The sequence below is a fragment of the Rousettus aegyptiacus genome, unplaced genomic scaffold (genome assembly GCF_014176215.1).
Source record: "Rousettus aegyptiacus isolate mRouAeg1 unplaced genomic scaffold, mRouAeg1.p scaffold_m13_p_5, whole genome shotgun sequence".
In the NCBI taxonomy this organism is placed as follows: Eukaryota; Metazoa; Chordata; class Mammalia; order Chiroptera; family Pteropodidae; genus Rousettus; species Rousettus aegyptiacus.
This window is the reverse complement of record NW_023416308.1, coordinates 7059831-7081996: the sequence shown is the minus strand read 5'-3', so window position 1 is coordinate 7081996 and position 22166 is coordinate 7059831. Positions and strand designations below refer to the sequence as shown.

At 63.4% G+C, this 22166-nt stretch overlaps 1 protein-coding gene across 4 annotated transcripts in view; it reads left to right on the top strand.

Moving 5' to 3' along the window:
- Positions 1 to 21582, top strand: part of RBM19 (RNA binding motif protein 19) — a 108119-nt gene extending 86537 nt beyond the window's left edge. For 2 of the 4 annotated variants that reach the window (XM_016157480.2, XM_016157479.2), the window contains exons 23-25: positions 1851 to 1971; positions 17940 to 18052; positions 18822 to 18959. In XM_016157480.2, coding sequence (XP_016012966.2) covers positions 1851 to 1971; positions 17940 to 18037 — 219 coding nt within the window. In that variant the 3' untranslated portion in view covers positions 18038 to 18052; positions 18822 to 18959. Of the gene's footprint in view, positions 1 to 1850; positions 1972 to 17939; positions 18053 to 18821 lie in introns of all 4 variants that reach the window. The other 2 variants (XM_036220601.1, XM_036220600.1) reach the window with 1 other exon arrangement.
- The last annotated feature ends 584 nt before the right edge of the window (positions 21583 to 22166 follow it).

Here is a 22166-nt window from a genome sequence, read left to right as displayed (position 1 = left end):
CCCACCTCCCACCCGGGCCCCTCACGTTGAGTCGTTGCTGACTAGCCGCTCTGCGCCATCGGGGCTTGTGTGTAAGTCCCACAATTAGCCCCATTCTATGGACGAGGAAACCAAGGCTCAGAGTGGGGCAGCCAGGCCACCCAAGGCCACCGCGTTATTCTCCTCGCCTGCTGTAACCACCAAGCACCACAGACTGGGGGGCTTAAAACGACAGAAGTCCGTCATCTCGCAGCTGCGGAGGCGGGAAGCCCAAAGCAAAGATGTCACCAGTACTGTTTCCTTCCGAGGGAGGATCGTGCCTCTCTCCCAGCTTCTGGTGACAGCCGGCATGCCGTGGCTCGTAGACATGTCACTCCAGGCTGCCTCCCTCGTTCACATGGCGTTCACGTGGCCACCTCTTAGAAGGATGCCGGTCTCGCTGGGTTAGGAGCCCACCCTGCTCCAGTATGTCCTCGTCTTCATGTAACTATCCACAAAGACCCCATTTGCAAATAAGCTCACGTCTTGGGGAACACAGCCCAACCCCTGACGGCCCAGGTTGGGTGGGTCCCAGTCCAGAGCCCTCCTGGTTATAAGCTGCCTCCTCGAGGCGTCAAAGAAGCGAGCAGACAAAGCCCGCGGTGCAGTCTGCCACTTAGAGGCGGAGAAAAGACGCCCGTCGGCCACCGCGGTTGTCCAGTGCTGACGGGCGCCCGGAGCTCACCTGAGGCCTCGGCTGCCGACGTGATGAGTCTGCGCTAATGATGAGAGCACTGGCCAGCGGGGTGCCCGCCGTGCCCCCACGCTGTTCTAGGCACTTGCCCAGAACCCTCACATCGACAACCCAGGCGAGGAGGCTGAGGCCGGGGAGAGTCGCTGAACTTGCCCGAGGTCTCGAAGCCAGGAAGTGCAGGGCCCGGGCTGGGTGGCTCCAGAGTCCAGGCTCTCGGCCACAACGTGCCGTGTCCTCCGGTCCGTGGGAGTGTTTCAGGAAGAGCCCCTGCCCGGTGCCATTGAGCTCAAGCCCAGCGGCGTTTAAGGGAGCTCACTGACGCCGAGTGCCCGCTGGGCGTTGGGGGCAGTGGGCAGTGACCGCCGATGGGTGCAGGGTTTCTTCTAGGGGTAATGGCGAGAGTGTTTGCAAATCGATCGTGGCGTTGGTTGTGCTGTGAACTATGCTAAAGACCAGTGGATGGCACATGCAAAGGGCCGACTCGCGTGGCATGTGGGTTACATCTCAGTAAAGCTGTCGCCAAATACAAACCCAAATGGGCAGGGCGCGGAGGTCGGGAAGAGCAAGGCGGAGCGAGGTGCAGAGTGCGGGGCGGGACCCAGGCCGCTGGGGTGGAAGCCTGCGGGGGGGGGGGGGGACGGGGAGGGCCAGTGAGGAGCCTGAGGGCGGCTGGGCCTAGGGCAGCAGGGACCGGACGGAATCGCCAGGGCCAGCGAAGGAGCCGCCACGTGGAAATGAGGCGCCTGCGTGATTGTCATCTCGTGGCCAGACAGGCCTCGGCTTCCTCACGCAGCACCGCCCGGACAGCCGGGTGGGAGGCGAGCCGGCCAGTGGGGTCGCCCTGCCCAGACAGGGTGTGACGTGGGACAGAAAACCCCAGCCGGCCCCAGGGACAGGCCCAGACAGCGGGCACGCCGGCGGAGGTGTCAACCGCATCGTCACTCGCGGCTCCCTCCCTGGGAGCGGGACCCACTAATCTAAAACAAAGGTCCCCAGCAGGTCACACTCCCTTGCTGGGGAGCAGGTGTCACAAGGGCCAGAAGCGGCCTTGGCGCGCGTGGTCCCAGCAGGCCTCAGGAGGGCAGGACGGAGGGTCCGAGCTCAGGTCTGAGCTGACGCACCGTGTCTGCCCCCACAGAGAGCCTTCGACGCCCTGTGCCACAGCACCCACCTGTACGGCCGGAGGCTGGTCCTGGAGTGGGCCGACTCCGAGGTGAGCCTGCAGGCCCTGCGGCGGAAGACGGCCGAGCACTTCCACGGTAAGACCGGCGGGGCTGCCCCGAGCGGGGAGGCCAGGCTGTGCGGGCGGCCTCGGTGAGCTCCGTGCCCTTTCGGCTCCTGGCGGGGCCGGGTCATTGGGAGGCCTGGCAGGGAGTCGGGGGAGGGTGGGGAGCGGGTCCTGCTGTTCGTTCCCCGCCGCCGGCCTTCCCGCCGGGTTGCTGCTGGCTGGCTGACAGATGCTGCCGCCAGTGGGCTCGTGTCTGATGGCCCTCTCCACCCGGCGCTCTCTGTCCGGCTTCCGCTGGCCAGCCTGGGGGCCACTGGCACCACTTTGCCTACACTCTGTCCCCCCTTTGCTATCCTCGGCTACCTGATTCAAGGACCGTCCACTTCCTGCCAGGGCCCTGATGGTCACAGGACCTCACTCCACCTTCCACACATCTTGGTGGTGTCGCACGGCCTTGCTGATTAGTTCATCCCCAGAGGGTACTTAGCGCCTGCTCCGTCCTCAGGCCTGGGGTACAGCAGTGAGCTGGGGGGGCCGTGGGTCCAGGCGGGAGAGGCTGGGCACGTTGTTTGAGCTGGTAGTCCGGAGAGGCCTCCCCGCAGACGTGACATTTGTGCTCGCGAAAGCGCTGCCTGAGCAGAGGGACCCCAAGGCTTGGTGGGGGGGGTGGGGCGCTGAGAAGGGGTCGAGGAGGCGGATGAAGTCAGGGAGGGCCGTGGCCGATTGCGAAGGGCCTCAACGGCCCCACGTGCAGCGTACCCCTCGGCGTTTCAAGATCTGCGCTTGTTACTGCTCCCCTCGTGGCCCTGTCCCCGTCGGGCAGCTGGGACCAACAGTGTCACCTGGGGCCGGTCCTGTCTGCCCCGCCCCCACTCGTCTGTGTAGAGGTGGCACCTGGAACCTGGAGGTGATGGTTTCCCGTCCCAGCCAGCGACACTCGGCTTCCCACATCAGGCAGCAACTCAGAGGCACGTTGACGGAGGTCGCCTTACGCAGCTGCAGGTTTTCCAGCCGGGCCTGGCCGGTCTTGCACGGGGCGGGAAGCAGGTCTTGTAAGCAACGTCTCAGCTACACGTTGCTCAGGACTGCGTCAAGCGTGCTTGGAACAGCAGAGACAGGCCAGAAGCCGTCCGGCTGTGGCTCAGCCTGCCAAACCCTTCAGAAAACCCCTCCCGCCAGCCCGGTGGCCTTCCCAGCCTCATCCGTCCCACCACGCCCCCCACAGCGTCCGCGGCGCCCCCGACGCCGGGCAGGACCCCGTGCCTTTGCACGCGCTGCTCCCTCTGCTGAGCGTGCCTGGCCTCTCGGTTTTTCTTTGTAACCTGGCGAGTGCTCTCCAGTCTTTAAGACGCAGCTCAGATGACACCTCGGAGAAGCCTTCCTTCCCCCCACCTTCTCCTCGGGTATCAGTAATTGCTCCATCCCCCCTTCTCTCACCTCTCTTCCTATACTCCCTTGCCCTCTCGTAATCCGTTTCTCCGTGGTTCTTACCCTCCCTGGACCCGTACCCGCCTCAGAGCGCGTCTCTGGGCTCCCAGGCCCAGCACGGTGTCGGGCACAGGCGGAGCTGTCAGCCCGAGGCTGGGGGACATAGGAGCAAACGCGAAAGAGAAACCAGGAAAATCAGGGCTGAGTACACAGTCGCTGGCTCACAACTCAATACGTCTCCAAATCCTGCCATGCAGAGAGAGCGTCTGTCCTTATCGACAGCCGTTGACAGGCCCACACGCACCCGTCGGCAAATGTTTGTGTAAGGGGCTCTCCCCGCGCCCGCGTCGCCCGCCCCCAGGGCCACCGAGGAGCGCCGGCTCAGCACTTCCGCCCGCCTGCGGAGAGGAGCCCCCTTCAATAAATCGAGCCTCACAGACAGTGTTATTGCCTCGCCCCGGCCCGAAGCTTCCCCGTGAGATCGGCTATCACCGCGGCCGCAGATCAGCCACGTGCCGAGGCCCCGACGGGGCAGGCACAGCGATGGTCGTCGCAAAGACCGCGGTCTGTCTGCGCACATCTCCCCGTGGATCTCCCACCAGCCCTGAGACATGGGCACGACGAGCCCCATTTTATGGGTGAGGGAACTCAGACCGGCCAGGCATTCAAGTGACTCGTGACGGCTCCTGTGCGAGGGACTTAACTCCGCGCCGGGGGCCGCGTGCCCAGTGTGCGACACACCCCGTGCCGCTCGTCCTCACAGCACCCCTGGCAGCTGCGGGTGCTGCCGTCTCCATTTTGTAGACAGAGAAACTGAGGCTCGGCACGGTGCCCACGGTCGCTCAGCCAGGAAGTAGCAGAGCTGAGACTTGAACTCCAGACCAGCTCCAGAGCCCCCCAAGCACTGCGTTCTCAAAAGGCCTTGGGCCTTCGTTAGATCTGGGGTGCACGAATGTCTGCTGCATGGCTTAGAATCTCCAGGGTCCCGTCCAGAAGCGGGGGGAATGAGCAGTAACATAAGCCACAATGAAACGCATTGTGGGGCCCCCTATGGTGTGTGTAATACACTGTCCCCACTTACAGATGGGAAAAGTGAGGTGCAGAGGTGGGCGAAGCCCCCGAGGCCGGTGTAGTGTCTCCTCTTGAGTCGCTGTGGGGCGCACTGCCCGCCCAGGCGCTGGAGGGGGCCACAGCTCTGAGCTAACCCAGTGTGCAGCAAGTGAGCTCAGTGCGACCCTCCTGGCGCCAAGGGTGGACAGCAGGGTCCCCGCGGGGAACGGGATTCACCCCGAGGGTTGGCAGGAAGGGCCCGTAATGCAAGGACGGCCGACGGGGGTGGGGGCGGCACCCAAGGGGAGCCGTAGTGCGCTGGTCCCCCCACCACGGGGCCTAAAGGCAGGGGGAGGAAGTGATCTCTGCGGCCCAGCGAGAGCAGGAGCCTACGGGACAGTCACCCGGTCCCCAGCCAGGTAGGGACACAGCCACTGCCAGAGAGCCACACCAAAGTGGGGAGGAAGCTGGAGTGGAAATGCCTGCAGCTCCCTCTCCTCCACCCTCTGCTCCCCTGAGGCCGTCTCAGCTGTAAGCCAGAGGGCCAGGCGCCCCAGGGTCGTTCTTCCCGGGAACAGAACAGGACAGAGGGTGTCTCTGGTGGTACCCAACGGAGAATATCAGCCGATAGGGTGCCCCACAAGCATCAAGGCATATGGCTGGGGGAGGGGTGGTACCGGGTTTTCTGGGGGGCAGGAGCAGCAGTGCTTGGCTAGGAGGGGATGCAAGACTCAGTCATGATGCTACCAATCTGGGGGTGTCACCAGCAAGCACGGCCACGCGTCAGCCTCCAAGCTAGCCTCACCTGTCAGCGGCCCGAGGGGCCGGCGCAGGGCGCCCTGAGAGTTCGGAGGCCGAAGAGTCGGAAATCAATTTCCAGTAGTGTTTTTCAGCACTCTTTTCCAAAGAAGAGCATGAGACTCTTTTGAAAACAAAAGAATGCTCTCTCCGGAACACAGCAAGATAAGATACAGGGACATTTAACCCAGAATCCGTGAAACCTTGTCTCAGTGGGTCCTAGTCTACAGCTGGCACAGGGGGCTGTGAACACCCAGAAATGCTGTAATGTGTGTGTGTGTGTGTGTGTGTGTGTGCGCGCGCGCGCGTTTACCTCTGGTGGAAGAATCTTTCTTCTTTCTCTACGGTCCTGGTCCCAGAAAGGTTAGCTTCAGGAGAAAGAGCATCGACTTTGAAATCAACAAGACCTGGATTCTGCTGCTTTGCTGGCCGAGTGTCCCAGGACGAGTCATTGTGCCCTCTGGACTTTAGTTTCCCATTTTACAAATAAGGGCGACAGAGGTGCCAGCTCATACGGCTGCGAAGATGTTCGAGGGAATAACAAAAGTGCACAAACTGCCTTTTTTTTACCACACAACATACGTAGGAGGTGGGCGCGCTCGGCCTTCCCATGCGACAGACGAAGGGGCTGAGGTGCACGGAGAAGAAGTAACTCGCCCAGGGTCACCCTGGTAGTCGGTGGTTGAAGCCCTTCCCAACTAAATGGGACGCCGAGGGGAGGGGGCGCAGGTGCTCTGGAAATGTCAGCGTCTCCCCTCCGCGACAGGAGCCATCCATTGGCAGCCCCAAATACTCCAAATAGGGCTGCTGGCCTCCTGCCCTTCTGGCCAGACCCTTTTCCCTTCTTTGCCCCTTCCCTGTGGCGAAAAATACCCAGCTCATTTGTGTCAAAATCCGCATTGTTCAGAGCTTCCAGGGCCCTGGCAGACTCCCAGGGCAGGTGGGATCCGTGCCCAGTTCCCGCCCCTGGCCCCAAGCTCTGCCAGGAAGGCACTCAGATCTCAGGTGGAGGCCGAGAGCCCCATTTGCCCAGCCCGATCACCAAGGCCGTGACAAAGGGCTCCCTGTGGAATGCGAGCCTCGGAATGAAAGGCGAGCACATCAGCCATTCAGCAGGGCCCGGCAGGGATCTTGCTGGTGACACCTATGGCCTCTGAGCCGCCCTTGAGGACAGCGGGAGGTGACCCAGGTGGATAGAGTGGCGCTGTGGCCTCAGCCAAAGCCCTCATTGTGGCCAGCGCAGTCAGCGTAGGTACCCGAGTTCACCCCTGGCCCCGAGGCTCAGCGTGGTCAGCAGACCAGACACCATCCCCTGGGGGAGACTGGAGACAGGATCCTGGTGGGCCGGGAGCTGGCCAGCCCCCGTGACCAGCCTCTCCCCTCCTGCGGGTCCCAAATGAGCCAAGGTCAAGGTGGGCAGCTCAGTGTGCGGTCCAGGCTAGGTAACACTAATTATCATTGTTACTGTAACAGCCTTATCTGTTACACCTTAACTCCGTGCCGGGTCTGGCTTTCACAGGTATCAGTCCCGCAGAGGCAGAGAGAGGGCGGATAACCCCCCCGAGGGCACCCAGCTCCTGGCGGCCGAGTCAGGAGTCAGGCCTGGGCTTTAGCACCCTGCCGGCCCGCGTCGAGTCAGCGGCCCTGCACCCTGCCACTCGCTCTCTTCCCCGCGACACACGCACGTCCCCCGGCCTCAGCGGTGTCATCCGTGCACCGGGACCAGGGCACCGGCTTCGCGAGGGGACGTGGGAGCCTTAGAGAGACACCCGTCGGGCCCGGCGCACAGTGAGCTCGCAGCAAACGTCGGTTCGTCCTCTCTCCCCGCTCCGGGTCGCCACGGACGCGCCCCGTTGTCCTCGCATCCTGGTCAGGCCAGGCTGAGGGTGGTGTCTGGGCAGAGGAATAAGCTGTAAAGGAGAGCACTGGCTTCGGAAGCCTGAGCAGTAACGCGCGTGTGCGTGTGTGTGCGCGTGTGTGTGCGCGCGCGTGCGTGCCTGACGGGCGGGCAGGTCTCAGGACGGCCTGTTTGTTTGCGTTCGGCTCTGGTGTCACCTGGTCCCGTGTCTGGGGCGCACGGCCTTGTGTCTGGCATGTCGCAGGCGCCACGTAGTAGCCATGAGGAGGAGCGTCCAGCGCGTCTTACCTTCCGGCGCGGTTGTGGGGACGCGGCGTCCTGGGCCCAGGCTGCCACTCACTGCTTCTCCGGGGTCCCTTACCGGTGGCCAGAAGAAACCAGCACCCCTCGCCCGGGTGGAGGCCTTCATTTTATCCCTTGTCCCTGGATATTTTTATATTATATTTGTCCTTACAAGCTGATGCTTAGGAAATATCCATGAAATAGATCAGCGAAGAGCAGGTTCTTGAAAGTCGTTTTAAAACTTGCCCTCACAAGGCGGTGGTGACCTTGACACCAGAGAGGCTTTCGGAAAGGGACTAGAAGAGCCGGCGGCCCTTCCGCACAGACCCACCCTCCCCTCTCCCCACCCCGCCCCTCCGCGGAGTCTGCGGCTCATCTCCAGCTCGGCAGCCCCTAGCGGGTGAAGTGCAGTCCTTCCGAGGAGCCTCGCGCGTGCAGGAAGGTGAAAAGAGAGAGCAGGGAGGGAAGAAAGAGGAGAGCCGGCCACTGGCCGCGTCCTTTTCTTCCCGAGCGTGTTGCAAACCAGCAGGGTCGCGGCATTGAGAAGCTTTCAGGGCCTGGCAGGCCGCAGTACCTGTGAGCGCGCCGAGGAAAGATAATGGCACGGAAGCAAGCCGCCCGCGGGACCCTGCGCTCTCCAGCGTGCGCAGCCGGGGAGGCCCGCGCAAACAGGCTTTTACTTGGCCGGGAGCGCGGCTCCGCTTCCCCGGCGTTGTCTTATTCCAGCTGGGAGGACTGATGGGCTGTGGTTAGCGCCTGCACCTTTCACCTTCCGAGCTGGGAGCGCGGACATGACCGGCATGGCAAGCGCTGGCGCGGCGCCGGCCCCGCCCGGCTGCTCCAGGCCCTGCTCCAGGCGGGGCCGGGCCGGCCAGCGAGGGAGGCCTGCTCCCTGCAAGCACAGAGGGGTGCCTGTCCGGCCAGCCGCAGCCGCCGCCCCAGCCAGGCAGGGAACCTTTGTCCCCCGCGCCCGTCCCCTCGCTTCCCGCTCCTCCGGGGCTGAGCCAGAGTGTCAGAGGTTCCACTGGTCCCCGCCATCCCTTCTCCCCCCAGTTTCCCCGTCCGCCCCTCGCCCCACCTTCCTGCTGCTCTGCTCTGCGTTGACGTACGCAGGTGTCTGGTTTCGCTTCTCCCCGCGAGGCTTGACCCTCCAGGGAACAAGGCCCTCTCCGCGTCCCCTGCCGTGGCCCTGCATCTAGCACAAAGTGGGAGTGCGCATGGCTGTTTACGGGGTGAGTAAATGAACATAAATAAGAGCCTAGGCCTCAGAACAGCCCACTGTAACTGAGCACGTCTCTACCAGGCACTGTGCAGGCATCGGCTCGGCCGTCTCCACTGTCCCCCGCAGGCTGGGGAACCAGGCCCCGCAGGTGGTAGGCGCTCAGCCAGCACCGGAACCCTGCTGGTCGGGAGGCAGATATGCCTCACCTTGAGCCTGGGAACCACCGGTCTGAACAGAGGCCATCATGTGACTTAGTGAAGATTGAGTTAGGTGAAAGAAAGAGAGGGAGGGAGGGAGGGAGGAAGGAAGGAAGGAAGGAAGGAAGAGAAGAAAAGAAAGCCTTGTCGGGGACCTGCAGTGTGCCACGTGATTTCACGATCTCGTTTTAGCCTCACAACTCTGGGGAGACGTGCTATTCCCGTTTTGCTGAGGCGCACAGTGACACCCAGAGAGGTGCAGTTACCTGCTCGAGGGCACACAGCCCCGCATGCTGCAGAACAGATAACCCTATTTCGGCCCTCCCTGTATCCCCAGCAGTTGCTGAATCCCAAATTGTCCCCTCTGTTGAATCTGGGCCCCCAGTCCCGGTAGGGCAGTGGTCGCAAACTCCAGCCACAGCCAAATGCAGCCTGCAGCCTCTCCTTGTAAGCAGTGTGTTTGTTTTGCGCACAGCCATGCCCGCGTGTGCACCGAGTGTCTGTGGCGCTGTCCTCCCACTGCGAGGGCGGAGTCGAGTCGTTGTGACGGACCCCATGGCCCCTAAAGCCTGAGACAGTTAGATTTACAGCCCCTAGGCCTTGTGAGACGGCTACTTTTATTTTCTCCAAAAGCTGCAGGGGGTTGATAATTCCTCCCAGCACGCTCCCCCTTTTCTCAGAAAGCGGACAGTTCTAGAGGCCCCATAAGTGCACCCTCGCCCCCCGGCCCGGGTCCTCTGCTTACGCACCCCCGGCTTTCCCTGGGGAGGAGGCCCCGTAGCTTCGCTCCCTGCCTAGGCCTCCGTTCATTCCTCCGCTTGGTTCTTCGCCGTCGCCTCGTTCATGCGCAGGCCTCGTTCAGCACTGAGGACGAAGCAGTGAGCCTGGAGCTGACGTTTGAGGGGGGGAGACAGATGGTAAAAGGAGAGAGAGAGAGAGAGAAAGTAAATAACAACGAAGTCCTGACGACAGCCAGCCCCGTGGAGGAAATGAGGAAGAGTAGCATGCCGCATCCGCTCCGCAGAGATGGGGAGCGGGGAGGAGAGGTTTCAGAGGCGCTGATGGGGAAGTTCTTTCTGAGCGGAATTTGTGCATGATGCCAACGAGCCAGCCAGCCAGAGATCTGAGCTGAGAACATTCCAGGCAGAGGTCGACGCAGGGGCAGAGGCCCTGGGGCAGACGCGTGGTCCCAGCAGGCCCCAGCGCCCGGAGAACCAGCCCAGGGCCGCCAGTGGCTGGAAACAGCAGGAGAGGCCCACGGGGCTCCCCTGCGGGGCCTTGTGGGGCGTGGCAGGGAGCCTGGCTTTCATTCAAGATACCGCAGGAAGTCGCTCGAAGATGTAAAGAGCGGAGTGCGGGCCTGATGGGCACCGCCAGACCTCGCCCTCACTGCTGTACGGGGCACGCATTGTGGCGCAGGGGGCAAGAACGGGGGTGGGGGTCCCACCATAGTCATCCCAGCAAGCGCAGTGGTGGCCTGGGCAGGGAAAGAGACCCGCGGGGCAGGAAGAAGCAGGCGAGTTGAGCGTTAACGGTACAGGTCGAGCCGGTCAGACTTGCTTCCGGAAGGCAGGAGGGATGCTGAGGGATGCAGAGATCTTTGCTTGGAACCGCTGGAGGACGTGGTGCCAGGCGATAACGAGGCCCAGGAAGCTGGAAGAGCAGGGGCAGTGGAGGGGGGGAGGGAGAATCTGGACACTCTGGGTTTGAGGCACCTATTAGGACTCCCCGTGAGATGTCAAGGAGATAGATCTACGAGTTTGGAGCTCAGGGGCGAAGTCTGGGCTGATATATAAATTTGGAAGTCATCAGCATACAGATGATATTTAAAGCCTGCAACCCTTCACCAACCTCTGCCCCACCCCCTTAACTTAATCACTCATAGGACGGCACATTTTCAGAAGATCGGGGACCAAGAGAGCACATTATCCCCACACCGGCCCTTGCAAATGTGCCTTCTTGATCTCGGCCACGAAAACAGAATCATCAGGCTTTGAAAATCAGTCAGGAAAGTTCAAGCAAGTATGTGAAGTCACAGAATTTATTATTCAAAATATCCCTTGGCTGTGGATCTTTCCAGCTGCCCGGAGACAGACAGGTCCTGTAAGCTCCCCGAGCCTCATTTTTATTCCTCCATTTGGTGCCCCTGCTTCGCGCCTTAAGGCTCCGCTGTGGCCACTGTGGCCATGGGAAGGAAAACGAAGAAGCAGCGAGAATTGTTCTGGTCGAGGCCGCTGCTGGCGAGGGTGCAAACGGCCGGCCGTGGGGGGCACGTTCAGAGAGCCAGGGCCGCCCCCTGCAGAGGTGCCGGGAGGCTGCAGCAGGCCGGAGCAGGTGTCCTCCGGGTCACCCCTCCTCCCACCCCCCACGCCCCGAGCCTCTTTGGTGTTTTGGAAATATTTCCAAGCGCTTCGGCAATATCCTGCCCACGCTCTTCCCCTTCCCCCGGGAGCGGCTGTCCGTGCGGGGAGGTGCTTGCTCCCAATCCAGCTAAATTGTTATTGACTTGTGTTCTCTGCGTTCTGCAAACATTTCACTCAGCCGTCGCCAGCGAGGCCAGGATTCCCTGCTAGGGCTAACGGGGAAACCAGCTGTGTGGGCCATTTCTCCTGCTCGTCCTCATCCATCACGGAGTTAAACTGACAGAAGGGGAATTTCTGAGCCGCTCGGGAGGGGAAGGGGCTGCGCCCGGATTGGACGAGGGTCCCGGGGCCTGGGGACCCGAGTGCTGGAAATCGGGGCAGCAGGAGGGTGGGCTTCCCTCCAGGGTCGCGGCGGGAGGCAGGGGGCGGCCAGTTTTGTTTGCGAACTGTAGGCCGGCCTAGGCTGGAGAAACTCAAGGAAAAACGCCCTGGAAGGCCGCCGTTATTACTGTTTCATGATCACAAGTGAAGCTGGGTTTTGCAAACAGGAAGGAGGGAGAATAAATCAGAGCCTGCGCTGGGCAGCTAGCAGCCGAGACCTGCCACGGGTCTTTATTTTGCCTACAAGACAAGAAACAATTTTTTTTTTTTAATTAAGTGTCATTCTTTTGCTATCAACAAATTTGGCCTGAGTTTTGAGAGTCTGGCCGTCCGGGTCCTGCATCCCCGTGGGGCAGCTGGGGCCGAGCTGCGTGGGTTTTTCCCTTTGCCCTGGTCCTCAGCCCTCCCTGTAGGCGCCCACCCAGGCCGTTTGACCCCACCACGTTCCCGCCTGGGTCCTTCAGGCCTCCGCACTCTCGATTCTGGTGCAGACATCATCCCGCCTGGGACCCGTGAGGCGATGTTACCCGTTCCTCCCTTTTCGGCCTCTGCCCCCAACCCAGGACCCGTGCCAACGGACAGGGACAGGGAGCTAATGTTGGCCAAGCCCCTAGAAATCGAAAGACCCCTCCAGGCCTGAGGCACGGAGTGGGGGACGCCTTCCGGCCTTTCCTGGCTCCTTTTTCTCTTTTCCTCTGTGATGAATCACCTTCACCTGGACACTGCCCTTCCTCTCCGCCTGCACGGGCTGCTCCAGCATCTGTAACTAATACAAACACAGGCAGGACCAAGCCCCAAAGTCCCCAGGTTTAGCCTGGCCGCAGGGCCCTACCCCAGGTCACCCCGCTGATCCAGGCGAGAGCTTTCACCAGCCCCTCTGCACAAGGAGCCACCAGCCCAGCTGCCGGAAACCGCCGCGCACCCAGGACACCCCCAGCTTCCCAGGGGGCCAGAGTCCTCAGCATTGTGTGTGTCACTAGCAGTAACCAGAGCCATCTCAGGAGCCGAGACCCACCCCACGCCATCGAGTCGGAGCCCCTGGGGTAGAGCCCAGGCACCCCGTGGTTTCCTCGGTGGCTGAGGACCACCGGCCCCCTGGGAGAACAGCTGGCATGGGCGGGCGGTGCTGCTCTGTGACCGGCCTCGCGCCTTTCCTTTGAAGGACAGTCGGGCCAGCGTCTCCAGTGCAGAGCGGGCCGCCGAGCCCTGGGCATCGCCGCGGTGCGACAGGAAGGCCCCCAGCCCGGCCTGAGCGCGAGGCCCCACTTGGAGGGTCTGTGGTCGTGTGACTTCCCCAGAGCCCAGAGCTCCTGCTCCCACACCTGACAAATGGGACAGTGATACCTCCCGGCTCGCGGGCTTTCTGGAAGTCCGCACCCGGCCCGCCGCCCAGCTGAGACGCGGGGACACTGGCGTCCCCCGCGCCTGCTCCTCCTCCAGCCCTCGGCAGGGACCGAGCCCCGCCCGCCCTCCGGGTGTCCTCGCGTGGCCCTCCTGTTGTCACTCTCGACCCTCACTGCTGGACGCTTCCGTGTACCCGGCGCCGGAGCAAGCACGCTCTCACCTTGCCTCAGTGGCCCCTCGCAGTGCGCACTCCCGCTGCGCCCTTTCTGCAGAAGGTGACCAGGGTAACTCAGAGACAGGCCGGGGACCCAGCTCTGCCTGCCCTGGGACCCAGCTCTGCCTGCCCTGGGCCCTGCCACGTGGCCTTCATAGCCGGCGGTTCAGCGTATCCTCTGGGGCTCTCTTCACAGCTGCGGCGCATGGTAGGAGAGCCAGTAACCTGTCCCAGAGCCACCGCGGCCAGTGCACGTGTCCAGGGATGGTTTGGCTTTATAGAGGAGGGAAGGGACCTGCCCACGTGCTCCCAGTAACAGCTCCCGTCAATGGCAGTGAGGAGGGCAACCTTTTCTGAGGGCTTACAGCGCGCTAGGCCAGAAGTATAGTAGCCCTTCAGGTGCTCTCGAGCACAGAGAGGTAGGCGGCTCGCCCCAGGCGGCCCAGCCCAGGAGCAGAGGCTGCGAGCCCAGCAGCCTGGCCCCAGCGGGCACCACATGCCCTGGGCTCCGCACCCGGCCCCCCTGGCCAGTCACCCCGCCTCTTCTCGGGGTGCCTTGCAGAGTCCCTGCTCCCCTGACGAGCCGCGCTCTGCCCCCCTGCGCGCGCGCCTCTCCTTGCGCTCCCCTGTCCCCCGACGGCCCCCGCCCGCCCCCCCGCCCGCCGCGCGCCCCTCTCTCTCTGCCTCTGCCTTCCGTGCAGGCGCCGGCGCCAGCCAGGGACGGCAGAGAGACGCGGGCTGGCATTCTGTCAAGGAATTAATTGAAAAATAAAATCATTAGATGGGAACTCCAGAAATGCAAAGTGGTGGTTGGAGGTGGGGGGGGCGGGGGCAGGACTGGGGGGTTGTTGGGGGCCGGCCGAGCTTTTTGTCAAGTTGATTTCTCGGGCATTGATGTTGGGCGACGTTCACGTGTTGTTTATCTCCGGGCGCAGCTGTAACGCCGAAGGAGAACGCACAGCTTGTTTCGCGTATTTATTTTACACCTTTCCCCGCTCCGCATTATGTTTGTTTGGTGAAAACCCACTGAGGCTTTTGATGTCGGGGGGAAGCGGGATTTCAGCAGCTGTTCCCTGCATGCAGGGCGCTCCACGTGCAGGCGTGGTGTCGGGGCGCGGGGGGAGGAAGGGGGGCGCCTCAGCGTCATTTGGTGGGAATTCGGGGCCCACCATGTTCTCTGGCGGGGGGGGTGGGGGCGACCTGAGCCAGGCGCCCCAGGCCCACGAGAACAGTGATGGCATGTAGGCGTGATCTCAGATGAACCCGAAAATCCTCACGGTCGCCCCTGGAGACGCGTCCTGTCTGCATCCCCAGCGGTTAAACCCAGAGAGCGGCAGTGACTCGCCCAAGGTCACCGAGCCATTATTAAATGGCAGAACCGGTACCTCAGATTGCCCGACGTCCAAGGCCGTGGAGTTAGCCAGTCGCCAACCTGCCTTCCACACCCCTCGCCCCGCAGCGGTCGGTGGCCACCCCTGTGCCTCCGTCTTCCGGACTGGGCGGGGGGAGCGGTCATGCCTCCTTTGGCCCTGATGTACCGGCCTTCCAGCGACAGCCCCCTCCCAGTTGGCACTCACTGGCCTGACGGCAGAGACGTGTTAAGTCGACACCTCTCATAGGAGTAGTATTAACGATGTTGGTCTCATCGCCATCCATGGGGCCCTCACCATGCCAGGTGGTAATAGTGTCCCCCTTTTACAGCTAAGGAAACTGAGGCACAGAGGGGCTGAGTCTGCTGCTCCCTGCTAGCCAGTGGGTTGCGCTGTCAGCACCCACATTCCTGAGTGGTTTCGATGAGAAGCAGGAGTGCTCTGAGCGGCTTTGGCAGGAAGGGGAACCCGTCACCTGCTCCAGACAGCCGGGGAAGGCCCGCGGGTCAGCAGAGGGTGGCCGCAGCGGAGGGAAGGGGTGGAGGGACTGCCCCGTCCCTCATCCTATGCGTTAGAGAATGAGTCGTGGGCCGGGCGTGTGTCCCGAGGTCGCACAGCCGAGGACGCGCCAACGTGCGTCTCATCCTAAAGCCAGCGCGGTGACCGCATGCTTCACGGCAAGGTCCCACGTGACCTTGGCCGTGCCGCACCCGCTCTCAGGCAGGGCCTCCCAGGAGACGCCGGCTGGTGCAGCAGCCAGCAGGTGTGGGGCACAGGCGGCACACATGGAGGCTTCTCCACGCCGACTCCGCATGGGCGTCTCTCTGCGCCTTTGTCTTCCGTGAAATGGGGGCGATGGCGCCCCACCCAAAGGGCCACCCAGCGGAACTCCGGTGAGACGCTGTGTGCGAAGTGCCCGCCCGTGCGTGTCTTCTCCTCCCGCTGCACCTCGCCTCCCTCTGGGCCTCAGTTTCCCCGGCCAGGGGACATCTCACATGCCTCCCAGCTCTGCCACTCTTTTTTTTTATTATTATTATTGCTATCCTGACATTAGCCATTTTATCGTTTGAAAAGTACCCACCCTGTAGTCATTAATTCTTTCATTCTTGCGTTCAGCAAATGATCACAGAGCACCTACTACGTGCTGGACCCTGAGACGCAGCCACCAATAAGACAGGCCCAGCCCCCGCCGGAGCCGCCGCCCCCATCGTTAGTAGCCGGGAGGGGATGTCAGCGACAAGCTCGCAGGCCCTATTTTGCTGTCCTTCTATTTCCCGGCTCCTATTACCTGCTCACAAATTCAATTTCCAGAAGCCATTGTGCACCACCAGGGCCAGGCGATTATGAGGAAACCAAGAATGTCCAGGAGGCAGCGGGAGAGGAGGCGGGTGTCTGAGCCGCGGGCTGCCGCCCCTGCCCCCCACCCGTCCTGTCCCCTTTCTTTTCATGATTAACAATGATGGATTCAGCTGCCAGGCCTTGAGGCTCCCAGAGCAGGCGGGGGCGGGGAGAGGGGGAGTCTCCACACCTTCCTGCCCCTCGCCGAGGGGGCAGCTCGCCACGTCCCCCCTTCTCACTTGATGGGCTCGTCCCCTCATTCGGCAGATCTTAATGGGCCCCCGCCAGGTGCCAGGCAGTGTGCTAAGGCCGGGGACACAGAGTGGAGGGACAGCACCCCACACAAACGCCCCTGTGGGGAGAGGTGCCCAGGGGCGCTGAGGGTAGGGGTCCTGCTTTAGACAACGGTCAGGAGAGCCCTCCCTCAGGAGGCGACAGGGAGCCGGGGCTTGGACGAAGGGGGGTCTGGGGCGAGGTGGGAACGCGCCCCGCGCGCCTGGAGAGGGAGCCCGCTCCGGCGAAGCCCTCCGGAGGGCCAGAGGTGTCCCCCTGTGTGCCGCGCAAAGCCATGGAGCTTCGGGACCCTGGATGGTTTGTTCTAGAAGGATCCCCGAGGCTGCTGCGTAGAGAATTAGAGTTGTCCGGTGGGTGAGGGTGAAGGCGAGGGCAGCTGCAGGGAGCCGGATCAGGAGGGGAAGGTGTTCCGATCGGGCAGGTAGCCGTGGACCTGAGAGGGGTCAGTGTCCGGGTCAGTTTTGGAGAAATGAAGTGAAAACATAGGCCCAAAGAGGCCAAGTGCCTTGCCCAGGACCACTTAGAGGAGACCTGAGATTCCCTCTCCATCTCCGGGACAGGCACGGGGCTGGGCTCCGCAGGGACTCTGGCGAGAGACGTGCCCGCAGGGAGCTCCCGGCGCAGTGGGCAGATGGAGGCACAGGGTCCCGGGGGCGATCTGTAACATCTGGAAGGCTCCTCAGAGGAGGCGGCGTTTGAGCCAGCAAGGAGAGGAGATTGGGACAGGCTGGCTGCAGCTGCCTCTGCACCAATCAAGTGTTGTCTGTGAGGCTGACCACGGTTGAGTGGTCAGACCAACAGAGGGCCTGACCCAGCCGGCCAGCCTCGCGCCCGGCTCCCTGACGCCATGCCCTTCCTGGAGGGTCAAGGGGACCGGTCTCCCCGGCATTCTCTGACCAGCACCAGAGACTTGTGTGAAAAGTGGAGAGACTGTAGACTTTGGTGTGGCTTGGGTTCGTGTCCTGGCTTTGCTGCTTTCTAGCTGAGTGACCTTAGCCCTACCTGTCCACGGCTTAGTTCCCTCACCTGGAAGAGGCAGTAGTGATACTCGCCTGTGGGATTGTCGAGAGGAGTAGATAGCACATAGTAGGTACTCGGTCCGCAGCGTTCGGGGCCCAGAAGGTGTGTGTTTTGCTGAGCGCACCTGCCCGTTCATGCTGGCCTGCCCTGCCCTCCTCACAGAGAACACGTCTACACCCTCAAAGCCCAAATCAAACGCCCCCCCCTCCCGGCCACCTCCAGTTGTCACTCCCTCCTTGCCTCCTGTGGAGTCCAGAGCATCTGTGCACAGCATTTATTGAGCACCAGCTGTATGCCGGCCACCTACTGTACGGTTCAAAGGCCGCGACCTCTAGGAAAACAACAGCTTCGCGGCCCCTCTGCCGCTCCCGGGCTCCCCTCGGCCCCTCGGGGGGTTGCCCGTCCCCACCCCACACAGGCAGAGCCTCCTGGGAGGTGCCCGGAGGGCCCTTTCTCTCTCCTTATGAAACAGAATCCTTCCCACTGGGGGCGGGAGATGGAGACGGGGTGACCAACGGGGTTTCTGGGGCCCAGAGGGAGGCAGCGCCCCAGGGCGAAGCTGTAGACTCACCTGCAGTCTGTCTGCCTGTCTGTCTGTCTCCCTCCCCTCCGCCGGCCCCTCTCCCTCCCTCCGCCTCCAATGCTCGCTCCCCCATTCTCTCCTCATCCCTGGGCCCTTCCCTCTCCCACCCCTTCCCTGTCCTGCCCTCACGGTTCTGCCCTCCCCCCCCCCCCCCCGCACTCTGCACACCCCGCCCCCCCCGGCTCCCCCATCTCTCTTCCTGCCTCCAACCCCCTCGGCTGTTCCTTTCTCCTCTCTTGCCATCTGGGCTCCCACAGAGCCCCCGAAGAAAAAGCGGTCTGTGGTGTTGGACGGGATCCTGGAGCAGCTGGAAGACAGCGAGAACGACGGTGAAGAGCAGCCCCTTCAGCTGTGAGCTGGCGCCGAGAGGGTACGAGGCTGCAGGGCCCCGGGGACGGGACAGCCGCTCTGGCCCTGCGCTCCCCGCCCTGCGGGCTGCGGGGGGCGGGAGGGGGAGCGGGGGGCGCTGCGTGGCGGGGTGACGGCAGCGGCAGGCGGCCCCGCCCTCCGCTCCTCCAAGGTCAGAGGGGACGAAGGCCGCAGTCGACCGCCCGGAGCCCGGCATCCCGGGCTGCAGACGCCTGCTCCGTGCCCGCACGGGACAGAGAGCCGGCCGGCGTGGCCACTTGAGAAAGTCCCTCCTGGTGGCGCGGGGAGCTGGGAGCAGCAGGAACAAACCAGCCCTCCCCTCTACCCTGGCTGTTTGCTGCTCCCACACCAGGTCCCCCACTCACCGCTCCTCCCAGCAGCCCTGAAACAGGACAGGGCCTCTCCTGCTGGTAGGAAAGTCGGGGTTCGGAGGAGGGGTTCCAAGTCCGCGCCAGGGTGCACAGCACAGGGGAGCGAGGACCCTCGCACCCCACTGCCCCAGACCCAGGAGCTCCTATAGCACCAGGGGCCGAAAGCAGCTCCCCGGAGTCAGACGGTCTGGGCGTGAAGCCTGTGCCTCCCGGCCCGGGCTGGAGTCCCCAGCTGAAGCGCCTGACCTCCCTGGGCTCAGCCTCCTGCTTGTCGTCTGGTTCCCACCCCACAGGCTTTAGCGAGAAAGGAAATACAGCAGTAATCCATGAAAGACACCTGGCATGGCGCCGAGCGCGAGAGTCAGGCTCCAGAAGCTTCCATTTCTGCTCTCCCTCCAGGGCTGCTGAGCTGGAGTTCCCGCCTGTGTCTGTCCGAGGGCCCGCTCGTCTTGGGACTTGTCGCTTCCTACCCTGTCCTCGTCTCTTGGGACCACAAGCCCTGGTTCGGTCCCTGGAGCATCCTCCAGCCCGTCTGACCTCGAGGCGAGCCTGCGAGCTGCTCGCGAAGCCCCACACTCTCGGCCCAGACACGACTCATCGGCTGAGCCTGGCCATGTACCTAATGGCAGACGCCCTCTGCTCACGAGCTGGGGGCCCAGCAAAGTGCACTCAGGTCCCCAGGCCTGGCAAGCGAGGTCCCAAGGCACAGCCCAGGCTTGGGGGACCCACGTGCGCACACCTACTCCATCCTGGAGGTACGGCCTCCCCCACGTACGACCTGTGCCCAACACACACCGGGAGGCAGGACGATGGAGAGGAAGGAGCAGCCCAGGCCACCTGGGTCCGAATCTGGCCCAGCCGTCCCCCGCTGTGCAGCCTTAACCTTGGACCAGCGAGGTCCCCTCTGACCCTCAGCTTCTCTTTCTATAAAACGGGTGGTCCTGTGCCTACCTCACAGACGGTGCTCGGACTAAATCAGTCGGTGTCCATCAGCGTTTTCACGTCCTAATTTGGGGCCTTCGGGTGGGGCTGCGAGTGAGAGTCCCGGAACCTTCTGTCTTTGTGGTAAAACTTGGCCTGTGCGTCTTGGGGCTTCCACTCTTCGTCCGGTTTTCAGAGTGGTCGGGGGCCCAAGCCAGGCTCCATGGCGCTGGCTGCTCCGTGAGGCCAAGCGTCCTCCCAGTGCCCTGTGGGGCAGGCAGGTACTCGTCAGCCCTGGCTCCTCACTGGGAACGAACAGAAGCAAAGGACGCGGCCCCGGCTGGCTCGGCCCGGCTCTCGCAGCAGGGGGCCCCCCACGCAGCAGGTGACCACAGCCTTCTGGGGTGGGGGCAGGGCTGCGGGGCGGTCAGGGTTAAACCCGGCCAGGTCAGACCCTCAGGTGACCAGGCTCCCCAGTTGCCAGGTCTCAGGATAACAGGGCCGGTGTCCACCCCATTCCCCCCACCCTGCTCCGTTGAGGGGTTCGTGGGTCCTTCCGGTTACGTGTGCAGCCTTGGTAGTTCCTGTTGGAGGCAGCCGTTATTTTCAGAGGGGAAAAGACAGGGCTCAGGATTCCCGAGATGCTCGCTCAAGTTCCAGGCTGTCCCCTGCACTAAGTGCTGTGGCCAAAAGGGACAGGGACGTGGGAGACAAGGACGGGGGGGTGGGGGCTGGGCGTGGGAGAGGAGCTGGCTCTGGCTTTTGTCATTTTTATTATTGTCATCATCATCATCATCACTGGGGTGAAGTAAAGTACAGCAAGGTAATAAACTGGGCGAATCCTGGGCCTGGCCCGGAGGAGGCGCCCCAGCTCTCCCTCGGGGAAGAGGGTCCCCGAGAAGGCATCTTAGGAGACGTGCATCCATCCAGCACGTGCATGGCGGACTGGGGGTCCCCGGGCAGCCATAGGCACGGCCGTCGTCGGGGAGGCGGGGCGTGGAGAGCTGTGGGCGGGGCTTCAGCTGAGTCTGAATCGATGGGTCATCAGTGGTCCAAGCAGCCAGCGCACGGGGGAGAGAAATTCTAGAAGGAAAGCGTGGAGGGAGCCGCTGAGGGCGGCGTCCTGCCCAGGGGCAGGGGACAGGCTCCTCCACTCCTCAGAGGGGCCTGCCCCCTCTGCATGGCCGGGACAGAGCCAGGAAGAGACTGATGGAGGCCGGAGCGGGGCAGGCCGTGGGAGGGGAGAGGCGGAGCTCGGCGAGGACGCCGTGGGCTGGAGCAGAGCTCAGGCGGCAGGGCCCCGCGGCCATCCCTGCCGCCCACCGCGACCGCCCCAGGTCCAGTCTCCCAGGCTCCCCGCCAACAGGCTTCCCGTCAGGTGTGGCCAGGGGCGGGCACCCGCGGGCGTCTGGGCTGCGGAGGAGAGAAGCCAGGGCACTCGTCTCCCTCGCTCTGTCCTGTGTGGCGTCTCCACCGAGGGTCCAGCCCTGGGCTTTGGGAGCACCAGGCCCCCCCCCCTTTGAGGCCCTGGGGTGCTCTCGCCCACTGTCTGTCTGCTCTCCCAGCTCATTCATAACAGCTCCCTGCCTTAAACCCCCTCCGTGGACCTGCCCGACACGTGCGGTATGGACGCGGGGAGCCAGCGAGGCCGGGCGGTGGCCTCGTGGAGGGGCAGAACGCAGAGTTGGGAGGTGTGAGTTCGGTTGGTTCGTGCGCGTGGGGCTCCAGAAGGCTGGGAAGGTGGAGACCCGGGGAGCTGCAGAAGCTCGGCGGTCTGGGGGTGAGCCCAGCTCAGGAGGCCCCGAGGAGCCCTGAAGGGGGGGGGGGGCAGTGTGCAGGACGAGGGGCCGGGCTTAGGGACGGAGCAGAGGCCGCCGAGGCCCCTGGGCCCGGCGGGGGACAGTGCTATACAGACAGCCCTGGACGGGCGAGGGGACCACGCACAGTCAGCCCGCAGGAGGGCGGGGGCGAGTGACAGTGAGGGGCGCGGCAGCGGGAGGGGTGGCAGGAGGCGAGCAGAGGGCACGGGCCCTGGTTCCGGGGAGGCCTGGGCTGGGGCCTCAGCTCCACCGCCCTCCGCCTGCGTGCCCCGCAGCGGGTCTCGGCGCCTCCTGCCTCGATGTCCACACCTCTAAAATGGGTGCAATTCCTGCCTCAGGGTTTGTTTAGATGATGGATGGGGAGCACTCTGAGCAGACTGCGTCACGCCTAGTGACCGCTAAATAAATGGTCGTCGTTATTCTTGTTGTCGTTATTACTATTCGACAAAGCCAGGAACTCATGGGGCTTCACCCGGTGACTGTCCGAGGAGGTCCGAACCCGGCGTGTGTCCGGCAGGCCTGCTGGGCCACATCGGTGGCATGGGACGGCAGTGGGAGTTGCCGGGAGGTGGGGCCTGGCGGGAAGGAGTCCGCGTACCCGGAAAGGTGGTGCGGAGGGGCACCCTCTGCCCGCCAGGCCCAGGCGGGCCGAGCGGGCACGTCGTTCAGCCCGTTCGTCCTTGCTCAAAGCCAAGGCCAGGCCCGAGCTCGGCCAGTGGTTGCCGCAGACGAGCGAGCCGTTCCCCAGTGTCGCTGTGACTGCTCCTAACCCTTTCCATCCCGGGGTCGCCCACAGGCGGCATGCCATCGCCACAGGAGTCTGAGCCAGACTGGGGCCCTGGGTCAGCGCCTCTAGGCCAGTCCACAGACTGACGCAGCCTAAAGAGAGGGCCCCAGCAGCACCGGCCGTCACGGCCCACAGCTGTGGGGGACCCCTGGGTGCACCGTGGCCTCAGCAACACCCAGACATCACGGGCCCGCAGCTGTGGGGGACCCCTGGGTG